Raw genomic sequence first — 14781 nt, 5'->3', positions numbered from 1 at the left:
TACATTTCAAGTTGTGTTTGAATAAGCTATCAGGTTACATAAAACTTACATTGCTAAAAAATTTTAATCTCAAGATACTTTAAAAACATAGAGAAAAAAGATCAGCCCTCATTTCACCAATCTGACACACTCATTGTGATATTTATGTTCTTATCTAATCTTTTCTATATGCATATTTTTCATAATTCTAAATATCAGTATATACAACATATTTTTCTTTGTTTTCCATTTAAAACTATTAATAAATGACTTAAAATTCCTACATCACACTGCTGATACTTTAAGTTCAATCAAGATGATGCACTTACCTTTGGACAATTAGATTTTTTTTAGTATTTCAAATTATAAACAAGGCTGGTGGGAAAAAAGGTTATATAAAAAGTTCTTTTCTTCCATTGATATATCTTCCTCAGCAAATGACCAGGGATGAGATTACTGACCTAAAGGATATTTAACTATCTGTGGCCTTGGAAAGTTATGTTCATTTACCCAGTGCCATAAAATTTCTTTACTTAGACAACTCCTTGTTGCATTATTAATAATGAGACAGCAGCAAGCATTCATTGATTATTTGCTATGTCCCAGATACTATTCTTAGGGTTTCCACATGCATTATTTCATTCATTTCTGACAAGAGTTCTACGGAAACAGGTACTATTTTTATTAGCACCATTTTATACTTAAGGAAACTAAGGCTTAGAAGATTGTCCTAGTTTTTGCACCTGGAGTGATGTTGAGCCAGAATTTAAAAGCTATGACTCCAGCATCTGAGCTATTAACTCTGTAGTGTACCTTATATTTCTTTTTATATATTATAAATACTATATATCATAAAGACATACTTGTTACTGTCAAATGTAAATGTCAAAGTAATGGTACAAACTGCTACTTTTCTGTGGAAAAACACAGTTTTCAAAATCAACAACCATATTTCAACTATTATTAATGCCATTAAATTGAATGAGTGTTTTAATTAATGTTCTAATTCTTGAAGTAACATATAACATTTGTTCTATGTCCATAAGTTATATGTTAGTAAAACAATGGTATATAGAAACTATTAAGAAGCAACTATTAGGGAAATCCCTTATAATAAAAACTAGAAAATCTACAATTATTTGAATTCTCCTTTATATGAAATCATCAAAAATTATTAAATCTTCATTTTAATTCAGGAAATTAAAATTAAGCAATATAAATAATGCAAGTAGCTCACATCTCTATGTGCCAATGTATGTGCATGTAAACTGCATCACATCCTTGGATTTTTTACAATTAGGTTGACCATATATTTTACCATCCAAATCTGAAGATTTTTAAAAGCAAAAAAGACACAGTGTAAAAAGTAAAACAATTATTTCCAGAAAACTAGGTTTATGGTCACCCTACCTAGAATAAAATTTCATTACTTCTTCAGTAACTAAAATCTACTGGTTGAAGTTCAGTATAAATTTTAGGAAGCGTTGTGATGAAGTAGGGAAAAAAAAAACGACTTGAACTGATAAACAGGATCCTGGATTCTCAGCCAATTTTATTTATTAATATCCCTAAGCTTCAGTTTCTTCCTAAATTGAAAGAGAGAAAAAAAATACTTTCCACCTCTTAGCAGTGTGGTGAGGATTAAACGAGAAAAATGACCATGATTTTTCACTGTGAGCTGCAAATTACTTATACAAATTCAAGTTATAATAACAAGTGTCACACTTCGAAAATACTTTTTAAATGAAATAAAATTGTAGAAAACTTCTAAAAATTTCAAGCTATATTTAAGAATACAATTTTACTAGTCTTCAAGAAATATTTGTATATGTAAAATAAAATCTGCTCTCAATTTTTTAAATTAATACACTTCTATCTAAATATACTGGCTAGTTTACATAGAAGTTGTGGTGGTACTGATATACTAAATATTTTCAAAAGGGCTTTTTCATAATCAACATGCTATCTAGAATTATATTTTTAAATGAGTGTAAAGATATTTTCATAAAAATATAAAAAAAATATTAGAAGTTCTCCATATACTAGTAGATTTGAGAAACATGTGGTTTTCAAAATTGAATTATGTTTTGCAAAATCACAAAGAAATAAAAGCTTTTACATCAACTGATGAAAACTGTGATCAGTTTTCATAATTGTCCATATTTCAAACTACACTTTTAACACACATCACAACAGGCTGCCAGTCTAGAACGTGCTCAGATACACTCGCCTTTAAGTGACTGACTACCGTTATGTGGCTGGTGACTCACTACCATCCTCTCCCAAACTCTTCAGTTTTCCTCAATATGGGACTGAAATTGTTTTCAAACTCTTAGCAGGATCGCTGAAAGGAAACAGGAGAAATACTCATAAAGGCAGGCCTGGACTGATTCCAGGGGCGAGTACTCCCAGAGCACTGCGCTGGAGCTATGCCAAGGAGGGAAATGTTTTTGCAAATGAACACAGTGCCATGGTTAAGGGTAAGGTATTTAATTCCTTTGTCAACATCGCTAAGGTTAAAAATTAAGAAAGCTACGTGGTAGACAATTAACTTAAAACAGTGTGCACATCCTCTTTCAGCTGAACTCTAAGAAGGCATATTGAGCCCCTGAATCACATGTTTTTAATGAACTCTCACTATTAATACCTAATTTCACCTATTCCAATGCAGAATTAATGCAGCTGACAGTGAACTAATTTTACTTTATTTTTAAGCACCCCACCTTGGCACAGTTTGCAGGCGACAATAATTTTGGTACTCAAATGTGGTTCCAATTCTTGAAACCAAAATAAATGAATGTAAATAATCTTAATAGTACCACTTTTAATGAGATGATTTTCGTCATTTTGAAGAAACTGGAGACTTCACAGTAAATATATCCCTTCACTGCATTTAAAGACTGCTTTTCATACTAAATTCTATACTTAGAAGTACAGAAGTCAAACAGTTCCTGGTTGATTTTCTTAACAAGTAAATGTAGAGATCATTTGAGTTAAATTACATAAAATAAAACAAAAAAGACTATAATCTGATTTAAAATTCTTTAAACCTTAAAAGAACAAGATCTTTAATGTTATTTCCCAGTTTCTTTTTAGACAAATTTAATTGTGTGCTTTTGTATGAATTTTTATGTGTTCCATTTTTAATTGTGAAAACATTTTAAATTCCAATTTCACATCAATCAAAATCTGCATACTACTGAAACCGGCTGCTTTCACAGCTGAAGTGTAACAATGTGTCATTAAAATGTTCTTATAATAGTTATTGTTGAATCCTCCATCATTTTCAAGTACCTGTTGTTAATCTCAAGTCAATAAGAACATTCCATTTCACTGAATTGATGAATTCACTAAGAATATTTCTATACTTACCCAGTGGAATAGCATTCTGCCTATTAGTAGTGATAAATCTCCATCAGTTTTTGATTTCCATACATATGCAACCTGCAGAATATTCTACTCAATAAGAACTACTACTAGCAGGGGAAAGGGAACGATGACAGTGGGCAGACAGGTTTGACTCCTTCACGGAATAGCCAGGGAGGCTGCTAAACTGGTCTAGGGGACGGGAATACATCATCTCTGTTTAGCTCAGAGCTCACTTTACAATGTCAGCTATGGCAGGAATGATAATTGAGTGCTGGGTCAGAGGCATTTTATATGCTAGCGACCATTCACATGAAGTATTTAACACTTCAGTCAGGACAGAAAAACTATATTTGCTCAGTTATTCCATCTAAATAGTGTATCCAGTAGAAATATAACACAAGCCACATATGCAATTTTTACATTTTTAGTAGCCACATTAAAAAGGAGTAAAAAGAAACAATTGAAATATTTTTAATGTTATATTGTATTTAACCCAACATTTCTAATGTATGAGTCTTCCAATAACAAAGTAACATAAAAAATTACTCATGTTTGCCACTTTTTTTTTTTTGTACCAAGTCTTTGAAATTCAGTGTGTAAGTCATACTTACAGTTTATCTTAACTTAGAATCGTCATTTTTTAGAACCTCAGATTCACATGTGGCCACCAGCTACCTTCTTAGACAACAGAGATCTAAATGCTTGCTAATTTCTTGAAACATTCTGCTAGAATGAGAATTTTATAGGAAAGTAATGTGATTTACATATTAAACTACTAGAATCAAGGCATTTAAGTTCAGCAATGAAACAAAAATACTTGCTATGATTCTTTTGCTTTCTGATGGAAGCCAGAGCAATACTGTCGCTAAACGTCCAGGCTCTGGAATCAGAACATTCTGAGTTTGAATCTAAGCTAGGACAATTACTTACTAAAGTAACTGCAAGCAGTCTTTTACCCTTGACAGCCTCATTTTTTTTCCCTGTAAAATAGAGGTGATAATGTTATCTATCTCATTAAATGAACTCTTTTGTGTAAAGAACTTGGAGGAGTATCTGCATATAGTAAATTAGTAAAAAACATCTAGTTACAATAATTATTGTTCACTACAATTCCCTCTAAATTAACTGGGAAGTACAAATATTAAAATTATACAGCTGCCTTAGGGGTACAAAGAATATATAAAAGTTATTTTGGCTAATGTATTATGTTTTCTAAGAGACATAATTAATATAACCTGATTATATTTTCAGGATATTCACAAATAGAAACATACCTATTAATTTTGAATATCCCTGGACATAGTTTTAAACAAAAAACACTGGCCAATTATTATGACTACACAAAGCTATGTAAGAGAAAATTCAGTTTTACTAGACAAAGGAAAAGGTTCACAAATTCATATGCTATTATTATTTCAAAACAGAAAATGTCCAGCTGATATATTCTGATAACTAAAACTTTACTTTGGCCCACTTCCACAAAAATGTAGTATAACTTGACTTATCAGAGGAACACTCCTTTTATTGTTTAGTCCAGGAAAGAAATACAGCTTTGGCAGAAGCAATCTCAGAGATTTAGCAAGTGAAATTTGATGATTTTGGCATAGAAGTTTTAGTACTTAGAAAAAATTTTTCTAAGTTTGTAAATCTATTTGTATGTATCTTGTCTGTTAGAAGAACTCTGGTTAGCAGCCCCCTTAATGCCCTTTTCCTGATACCCATGGATCCAGGCAATATGGGTTCAAAACAAGAGGAATCACACATCATTCAATTATGATTAATGTCACGTCACTCTGCCCAATCTCCTCTCTTAAATCTCATAACCCAAAGTGCAACTGTTGTCTTCCACATCAAGCACAGGGTTAGTTAAATCTTAGTAAGAAATACCATTATCATCGATATTTACTACAACACCTATTGCACACAGTGCAGAAATCACTGTGGTGAATCATCAATAAGCTCAACAGTGACTTTGCTTAAAATCCACCAAATGGGACTGCTGGTACAAACTGACTCACCTGTTCAAATCATCATTATTACTTGAAATCTTTGACACTGAAACAGAAAAAAGTGCAAAGTGAAATTTGAACAGCGCATATTACTTACGTTCGCAGGTGTCCCCTTTCTGCTGGAAGCCTGCTTTGCAGATACATTTTCCAATGGGAACTAGCCATTCTCCCTCTGCGCTGCAGTGCATCCTGGGGGCGTTTTCCGCTTCTTCCTCGGCACTGCTGACACATGTCCCTCGGACCTCGACTAAAGAGGAAAATTCTGAACCAGTCACTGTATCTGGAAAGATAGCTAAGTTCTCAATAATGGACCAGCACTTCTTGTAGTACACCTTGACCGAAACCAAAGCTATGCAAGCCCCTACATCCTGAAAGGCAAGATAGAATCCCTTTTTGGACAAAGGTCCAATCTCTCTCACCTCAGTGTTAAGCTTCATCTTTCTTTCACCAAGGTCACCTTGGGTAAAACTTTCATCTGCAGCAATGGTGTCTATTTTGACATAGAGATTTTCTCTTATATTCCTGCCAGTGTCGTAGTCTGTTTCATAATAGTACAAATTAAAGGTTTCCTTGCAAGTTCCCAGGACTCCAGGAAGACTGTTACAATCCCTCAGGGTGAATTTCAATTCTACAAAAATCCTTTGTGCATTGCCTTTGGAAATCCAGTTAGTCCGCAGCCAGTTGTTTTGGTTGGGCTCCATGACCTGGCAAACCTGGTAAGTTCGGATTGGGGTATAGTTCTCGTCCAAACCACTAATTTCTTCCCACTGCAAAATTCAGAAAAGGTCATCAGTCATTCATCAAATAATAACATTCGGGTTGTGCAAGTGCCTGAGGACTCTTCAGTGGGGCACAAATGCCTGTCTTTGAAAGAGTGAGGTGATCTCCTACCCTGACAATGGAACCTTTAGAATAAGTCTGTTCAGCTTCACCCTGGTGGCAGAACATCATTTAGGTTACTTACATTTTTTAGGCATACAATAAATCTTTCATTTGTATGTGTATTATTCACTAAGCATCTTTCATTTGCTTAGTATCTGTTTGCTGGTGTATTAGTGTCGCTTTTTACGTGTTTGCTTATGCCAAAGTCTCCACCGAGCTTATGATTTTTATAGACTAAAGCACATAACGAAATGACTTAAATTACCATTTAATGCATATACATACAGCTACATGGCAGAATTTTTGATCACTCCGTTGACATTTTAAGTGTTGATGTTATATTTAAATTAAGAGAGTACCTAAAAACACAGGGAAGAAAATTCCAAGAGTACTCTGAAATGCAAGAGCATTTCACAACATGTTGATACTCATAATGTGCAATCTTTCACAATCTTTGCAAAATGAGATATAAAGGAGTCACGTTTTATAGAGCTGTTTATTTACTGCAGTGTTGTATATAATATTGTCCACAATGCCTCATAGCCATAAATAGTTATAAAAGTATGATTCATCAACAGACAATAAAATGTCCATGGCAAACCAGCATGTTGAATCACATGTAGGTAATAAGCTTTCTGACAGGAAAAATATCAGATGTTTAAAAATGCCCATTCATATACTGATATAATACATACTATAGCAAACTCATTTATTTTCACAAAAAAGGAAAATAATAAGCTCAGCCAAATTTGCAACAATTTAAAGATTACTAAACCTTGTTAAATATTATTTATATTGCTTATTGGTTAATAATTTCACTTCACCTAAAAGCCTAAGGCAATTGTTATTTATATCCTTTCTTACCATTATTACAAAATTTCCAACTTTGTATTTATGATACCTTAATAGTGAAATTGTCACCTACTCGTATTCTTTTCCCTAATAGGAAATGCCAAATATAAAATCCTATTAGTCTTCTAATCCAAAGTCACATAACATGCAATATTTAAACTACTGCTTCAAGAAAAGCAAAGGGGAAAAAAATAAGCATGGGTAATGAGTTTCATTTGTAAAACTCAATCAGAAACATCAATTTCCTTAAATATTCTGTAAAATACTAAAATCTACTTTTAAAAGTAGCTCTGAGAAAACTAACAAGACAAAGTAGCAGTACCCTGAAATTCAGAAATTTCTTGTGATGACATATTTTGCTACCATTTTATTATACACACCATCAAAGGTCCTCAAATGTAGCTAACAGCCCATTATCATGTTCAGCTTTTTACTCAACACAACTTAAGTTTGTGACTAGTTAATGGAGTGCATAGTTTTCCATTTCAGTTAGCTGCTTATAATCTTCCTGAATGGCTCTTAGCCAAATATAACCAAATTCATCCATTTCGATGAGCAGATTTTAGTTTCTTAATTAGGTTGAAATTATTAAAAGAAGTGAAACTAGTAATAGCATCTACCAAAAAGTGAAAAGCTCCAAGGATAAATGTGCTCTTTTTAACAATTCCCTGGTTAGAAGAAGCCAAGGCCAATTATTAGAAAGGAATACATCTGAAGAACTCTTTTTTCTAGCTCTAAGAACAATTATATTATTTTGTTCAATGTATGCAAAATCAATTTTACTACCAATGAAACTCAGTTAACTTCAATGTTTACTTAAAAATTTACTCCTGAAGGGAAACTTCAAGATGGAGTGAGGCAAAATTAATGCATTTAATGCAACTTTTGATTTATTATCTTATTTCTAAGAGACTGATTTCTACACTGGGAAAGAAGTCTTTGGTTAGTGTGTTTTTATAGTATGCTTATAAAATTATTTCTAGACACTTATTTCTTAATAACATTTTATTTCCAGTTAGATATTCAACCACATGTAAGCCAACCCATTTTATACATGGGATATACTGTCAATCATTATTGTCTAATGTTATCTGCTGTTTCTTAAGATATGTAGGGTTAAGTTCACTCAAGATACTTTGCACTGATAAAATGTCCATCTCAGTCCATGATAACACAGAAGGTCATGGTTTATCACTTTACCGATTGCATGGATGAAATATTAGAAACATGTATCAGTTTACTTCTCCTTACGAGATAAAAACCATCCTCTATCTCTAATTGTTTTAACTGATGAAGGGTGGAAAATGGGCCACATCTATCATTGGCAAGAAAGGTGCTCCATTTTTTTGTGAATGCCTTTGTATAATGTATGTTATTTTACTCATGGAAACCATTCAACTTTCAAGGTAAGTATGACATTCATACTTCAAACTCAGCCTACTTTTTATATTTAACCTGTAAAATACTTGTCATTTTTTCAAAGCTCTTTCTGACCAATATAGAAAACTGCAATATGATCTTAAGCATCTCAAATATTCATTTTAAAAACCTAATCTACTTTAAACAGATTTGCATTGTTCACATTTTACGTTTTTAAACTAACTTCCAGCTTATGACATGTTCATTTCATGATGTACTTACACTCAAAAATCTGTCAGACTTTCATTCTTTGCAAACTTTTTATATCTTCACTTATACTTAATGCTCTTTGACTCCAAACGTTTTATTGTACCAAAGATTAACTTCAGTAACAATGGGGGTTACAATTCCCTTTCTTGGAGCCTTTTTACTTAGTAAGGGATGACGTATGTACCCTCTTTCACAAATAAAATAATACCCAAAGACATCGACATTGAACTAAATTTAAGTAAGCAAGGTATCTTTCTGGATACATGAAACTTAACGGTCAGAATTTTTTTAGAATCTACTTATATTTTCATAAACTTTTATTGGACAGCTTTCACTCATCTATTGTAACAGATTTTTACTCTGATATCCGCTTGCTCTGCCATCACTTCTGATTAATAAGAACAGGTAGCACATGGTACAAATTTTGGAGAATCCAAATCATATTTCATAGTAAATTTTATGTTAAAATGTTGAGCATATCACACTTTTAGCTATCCTTTCAAGTATATTTTGAATAATGCTAAAATGTTTTTCAAAAGAGGAAAACAGATTACCTACTGTTTTTAAAGAACTACACACAACCTACCTGGTGATTATACTAAAGAAGTATAAAGCAACTAAAGAGGTTTGAGTTCATGAAAGGCAAATTCTCTGTAATTAGTTAACATTTATAGCCTGGAAACTGACATATGGTCCCACTCACAGAAGAACTCAAAAGATTATGGTTAAAGAGTTTTTCTAAAAATTTATTTTTCAGAGTTCTAAGTATACCATCTCTACTCCAAGAATTCAATGTCTCATTATAAACCCAACAAAATATCGAACAAGATATGTGAAATCAAAACAATTTAAATGTGAAGAATCTGAATAACTCCACTGGGGAAGGGAAATAAGTTTTATTTCTTACTTTAAAAAATAAAAAATAAAATAATGATATTTTATGAGGAGAAGCACTTACCCCATTGGGTGGAGAGGAAATCCATTCCAACTCTGTTTGTTGTGCTTTAGAATCCAGCAGTAGTACTGAAAAAGAAAGTTGCATTTCTAAATGTTAGATGAAAAGTGAAAATGTTTGTAAAAGTTATTAAAGTCAATCTAATTTTTAAAACAATTATCACTTTATGATTTAAAATATATAAAGTTATTTATATTAGTGAATGATGAAATATAGACCCACCTGACAAAAATATTCCACTTAAGGAAGAAAGATATTGAAAAACCAACTTACTTTTTTATATTGCAATATTAAAATTAATTAAAAACTCAAAAGCATGAAAGCAAAGGTAAAAAATGATATGTGATGCATACTGATTCTGTAGTAATTGTATATTATAAAGAATTTTGTAAACCACTGAGTGCTCTAAACTTTGTCAAATAAAATAGCATTAACATAATAAAGCATAATTCCATATTACTCCTCAGTCACTGACTTGTACTATTCTTCGAAAAGTATCTCCTGGTGCCTTTTGAGAATTGGAGTTTAGTTTTTTAACTTTCCACACACAATGTCTTCTCTTAAGCCAAAATGAATATAATTAAAAATCATATTAAGCAATGTTATTATGAAAAAAGTAAATTGCCTATCACTTACAAGATACATTTCTGGGTTATTCAAACATCTGTTTTTAATATTTCTACTTTTTAAATTTACAAATATTTCAAAGCATTAGCTAATTCTCAAAATGGGATATTCAAACTTTGACTTGACTTTTAAAAACAGTTGTATTCTGCTCTTAGGCTACCATAAAGTATACTGCAGTTAACATTTATATAAATGGTGCATTTACAATACAATACAATATAATGCAAGATAATGCATTCAAATGTCACACATTAATATATACCATACTTCCAATTTGATACATTTTACTGCTTTTTATGACAATCTCCTAAAGCATTCACTCTGCTCAAACTAGTTTCAGAGTTACATGAGTTTGTATTCTTCAAAAATATTTCCATGATTCCACAGCATTTTAACAAATGAATCAATCTGTCCAGAAATGTGAATATATTTTCAGGCATGTAAATATGCTTGCCATCAACCTCAACAAAATGTTAAAATTTGAACTCAAATGAAATACATGCTTAAATAAACTTTTCAGTAACTATTACTAGAGGAAAACAACTGTGGTGTTAAAGGTAATGAAAATTTTTTACTCTAAGAAAAGAGAGAAACAGCTGATGTTATCAACTCCTTCACACTAGTCAAGGTTATTCCCTATAACTGAAAACAAACACTTTTCCCCCAAAATGTTTTATACTTAAGACTCTCAGGAAGACCATGATAGCACATACCCTTTCAAATAATAATAATAATTTTAAAACCCAGACTTTTAAAACTAAGTTGTACTTCGAACTAGGAACATCAATAAATGCTTGGACTACTGAATTTATAGGAAATGGTTTTTAAAGTGTGTTTTTGTCCTCAATATGCACAAAGTGGGTCTATGTACTTTTTTTAGAGATGATTTATTTTATTATTATTATCATTTCCGTCGTTCGTAGTGACAAGTGAATTTTAAAGCCAGGAGACTTTCTTGGGTCATTGTTGAAGGTGAAAGAAGCACAGTGATGATTGTTTACTGCCGTTCCGTTACCCCTCGGCACAGCCTGGGGGAGAGCCAGGGTCCCAGGGGGGGCGGTGACGGCAAACAACAGAGAAACAAACGAACAAATAAAAGCAAAAGGGAAGCCGGCCCCGAGCACTGAACTAGCTCAAAGATGCAGCCCGTCTCCCTGGCGCGGTCTGCTCCCCGGACCAGCCGGTAGCCGCGCTCTCGCCTTCCCGCTCCAGCCTCCCTTCCCGCCCGCGGAGGCCTAGCCTGGCGGTCGGCCGGCCGCGGCGTGCGGCCCGCGGTCCCGGGACTCTGAGCCGTCGCGGCGCGGGGGCGCGGGCGGGGAGCGGGCCGCCGGGCGCGGGCGGGGAGCGGGACGCCGGGCGCGCCGCGGGCAGCATTGCGAGCCGGGGCGGGGCCGTCGGCGGGGCGGGGCGGGGGCTGCCAGACGGGCGCGCCCGCCGCGCGGAGCATCCATTACGCCTCCGGCAGACCTGGGCACTCCAGGGAGCCGGTGGCGCCCCGGCTCCAGAAGGAGCCGGAGGAGGAGAGGGGCTATCGGGAAGCGTCTCCTCGGAGGGGGCCGCGGCGGCAGCCTTAATGGAGGGGAAATAGAGCGGCTGCACTTCGCCTCCAAGCGTTAGACTGACTTATATGCGCGCTCGCAGTAGCGGGAACCGACCTCCCCGAGAGAACATGTGCGGGAAAAGTGGGGAAAGGAGGTCCCTCATCTTTCCCTAATCATTCCCACCCGCTCCAGAGAGCTCGGCACCTGCTCCAGGCGCTTCCCGGCGCTCGGCCCTGGGTGCCCCGGCGTCGCCCCGGGGCTCGCTCGCTCCCAGAACGGCAGCCCTTGACCGCCGCGACACGCCGGGTGAGTTCGCCATCGAGGAGCGGAGCGCCTTCGCCACCCCGCCCACCTTTTAGACAGCTCACTTCTGCCTGTAAAGAATTCGGCCTCCTAGAATCAGAATCCTCTCCACGTATTTCGCACCCAGAAGAGAAACGCGGGCGTGCAAAAGCCATTCTGAGTGCAGGAACCTCTCCCCCTAGTGATGCAGTTATTTATAGCTCAAACTCCAGCCGGGGTCTGCGCGAGCTAGCGCGCGGGGTTTCGCCCCGGCGGTGCAAACTTTTCCTCGGGTCCCGAGATTCCGAAGCAATCAATATAAGTTTGCAGGAGTCAATGTCTCTATTCTCTGATGTCGCGCGAGGAGAAATGTGGGTTTTGGTGTGTATGGCTGTGTGTTTCTAGCAGATGTGTCTTCATCTGCAAGAGCGAAACCGAGAGCTGGAAGTTAAGGTTTGCTCTGAATGGGTTCAGCATCAACACAGGTTGCAGATGTGGAAACTGGGGTCAGAAGGTCAGGCTGGATCAAAGAGTAGGCCATGGCGTTTGGTTGCGGGGGTGGGGGGAGAGGTTTGCCTGACCGAAGAAGGCCCCATGAAGAGAATCGTAAAAAGCAGCCCTAAAGCAGGAAGTTTTCAGACACAGATGACGCGAGTACCGATGCGCATCAACTCCCGACCCCAAGACCTCTATCTGGTAACAGATTCCTCCATCCTCCACACTTTAGGGACAAGTAATTATTAGTATTCTGCTTTTCAGTATCGGGAGATCAGCCTGCACGATACGGAGGAGGGTGGGCAGATTGTTACACTGCTCAGAAGACGTTTCCATTGACAGGATTTATTTTTCCCCAGCTCCAACTACAGGCACCGAAAGGTATTTTTACCTTCTGTCAATGGTTCAAAGGAGAAGAGGAGAGGAAAAGGCCATATACAGGCGTATCTAGCTGCCCCAAAGAATCTTGCTCTCAGGAACCAGAACTAGCCCCTGGGGTCCACGTCTTTTGCAAGCTTCGATCCCTCGTATTCCTTAACTGCAGAACTGTGGGGGCAGAGGTTTGAGGACTTCTGGTCGCCCAGGCGGCATCTTTTGATCAACTGCACAGTCCCAGCCGTCCCCCTGTCCCCCTCCCTTGCCCCCCACTCCCACCGCCCGCCCCCGGCCGGGCCGAGCCCGCTGGGCCGCCCCTGGCCCCGCGGCCGCCGGACCTGCGCCGCGCGCGCTGAATGGAGATGTCCCCGGCCCGCGGGGCGCGGGGCGCGCGCCGTCCGCTGCTTCACCTCCGCGGCGTTATTGTTCCGCGCCGGCGTCCGAGCGCCAAGCGCAGGCCCGCGCCTGCTCCTCCGACGCAGTGAGCACTTCATTAGTAACCCGAGCGTTCGGAGCTCACACAAGTCACGGCCCCTCAGGGAAGGCTCCAGCCGCTCGCCGCGGGCTGGCCAGGGTTCTAGAGCCTGGTCTCCGACCACCTCTGGCCAGAGCTGACTCCCAGTGAGACGAACGGCGAGAGGAGGAAGAGCAGAGGGCTAGAGGAAGAGCTCTGACCTGCCCCGGGTCCGGGAGAACGAGCTCGTCGGCGGTTCCCACAACCCCGAACCCCCGCCCCCCCTCCGCCTTCCTTTGATGCTCACGCCCTCTGGACAGTCTGCGCCAGAAATCCCACTCTCGTCGGGCGAACGGCCCTGGGCGCGGGGCTGCAGGCGGCTCAGAGAGCCCCGCTAGCCACCGGCCAGCCTGGAGCGGCCGGGGCGGTGAGGGGGCGGGGAGCCGGCGGGGGAGGGTCGCCGGGCGCCGGAGGCGCGGCCGGCAGCCCCGCGGACCAGCCGGCTCTTGCAGGTAGACAGCTAAATAAATAAGTCAGAACAAACTTTGCTTTCCCAGCACCTTACCTTCCTTTGCAGCCTGCGCTTCTCCGGTGTGTGCGAAGTGGAGCAGCCAGATGTAGCATAAAATAATCCATGAAGGGTGCCGAGTTTGAAAAACCATGGTGCATGAGCAGGTTTTATCTTCGGTTTCAGTTGAGCCGTAGCTTTTTAAATGCTGTTTGCTCCGAAGTATATGGGCTTTTTATTTTTTATTGCGCTCCACGCATTGATTCCCCTTCTCGATCTCCGGCTGGCTGCTCCACGTTTAGCTTTTAAAAAATTTTCCCCCCCTCCTTTCGTTCACACTGTGTTTGCTGCCTGCAAGTCTCCGACTGCAGACCGGCCGCTTGCTCCACACTCCAATAATATCAATTAGGGGAGGGGGCGGGGCTCCGAGCCCAGGGCCTCCGCCACTCGGGTTGAGTGGCAGGCCTAGCCGGCCTCCCAGGCGGCGATTCCCAGGGCTGAGGGGCGGGTCCCAGCGAAGCGGCCGCCCCAGCCTTGGGGGTTGGGTTAGGGGCGCGGGCCAATCGGCGGCAAGCGGAGTCAGGTTGCGGATCCAGGATTCCCTCCAGGTTCGGAGCTCTCGGCTGGCTCTGGATGCTCCGAGGAGGACGCGGATGGCAGCCGAGGTGCGTGCTGCTGTGGGCGCTTGGCTTTTAGCAATCGCAGCTTTCGCGGAGCAGAAGCAATCCTAACATAACCCTCCCAATTTACAGTCGTGTTTATAGCGGTGCTCCTTGTGCTCCTTTAGAAACCAGAGCGATGCAAGCTCTCTCAGCTACCAAGCA

The 14781-nt window shown here is 39.1% G+C and overlaps 1 protein-coding gene across 6 annotated transcripts in view; it reads right to left on the bottom strand.

Moving 5' to 3' along the window:
• Positions 1-14228, bottom strand: part of EPHA7 (EPH receptor A7) — a 199461-nt gene extending 185233 nt beyond the window's left edge. For all 6 annotated transcript variants that reach the window (XM_065911294.1, XM_065911295.1, XM_065911296.1 and 3 more), the window contains exons 1-3: positions 14015-14228; positions 9679-9743; positions 5455-6124 (exon numbers count right to left, since the gene is read on the bottom strand). In XM_065911294.1, coding sequence (XP_065767366.1) covers positions 5455-6124; positions 9679-9743; positions 14015-14111 — 832 coding nt within the window. In that variant the 5' untranslated portion in view covers positions 14112-14228. The remainder of the gene's footprint in view (positions 1-5454; positions 6125-9678; positions 9744-14014) is intronic.
• Positions 14229-14781: the final 553 nt, after the last annotated feature.

The sequence above is a fragment of the Muntiacus reevesi genome, chromosome 19 (assembly GCF_963930625.1).
Source record: "Muntiacus reevesi chromosome 19, mMunRee1.1, whole genome shotgun sequence".
NCBI classification, from domain to species: Eukaryota; Metazoa; Chordata; class Mammalia; order Artiodactyla; family Cervidae; genus Muntiacus; species Muntiacus reevesi.
This window is presented reverse-complemented; position numbering and strand designations above follow the sequence as displayed.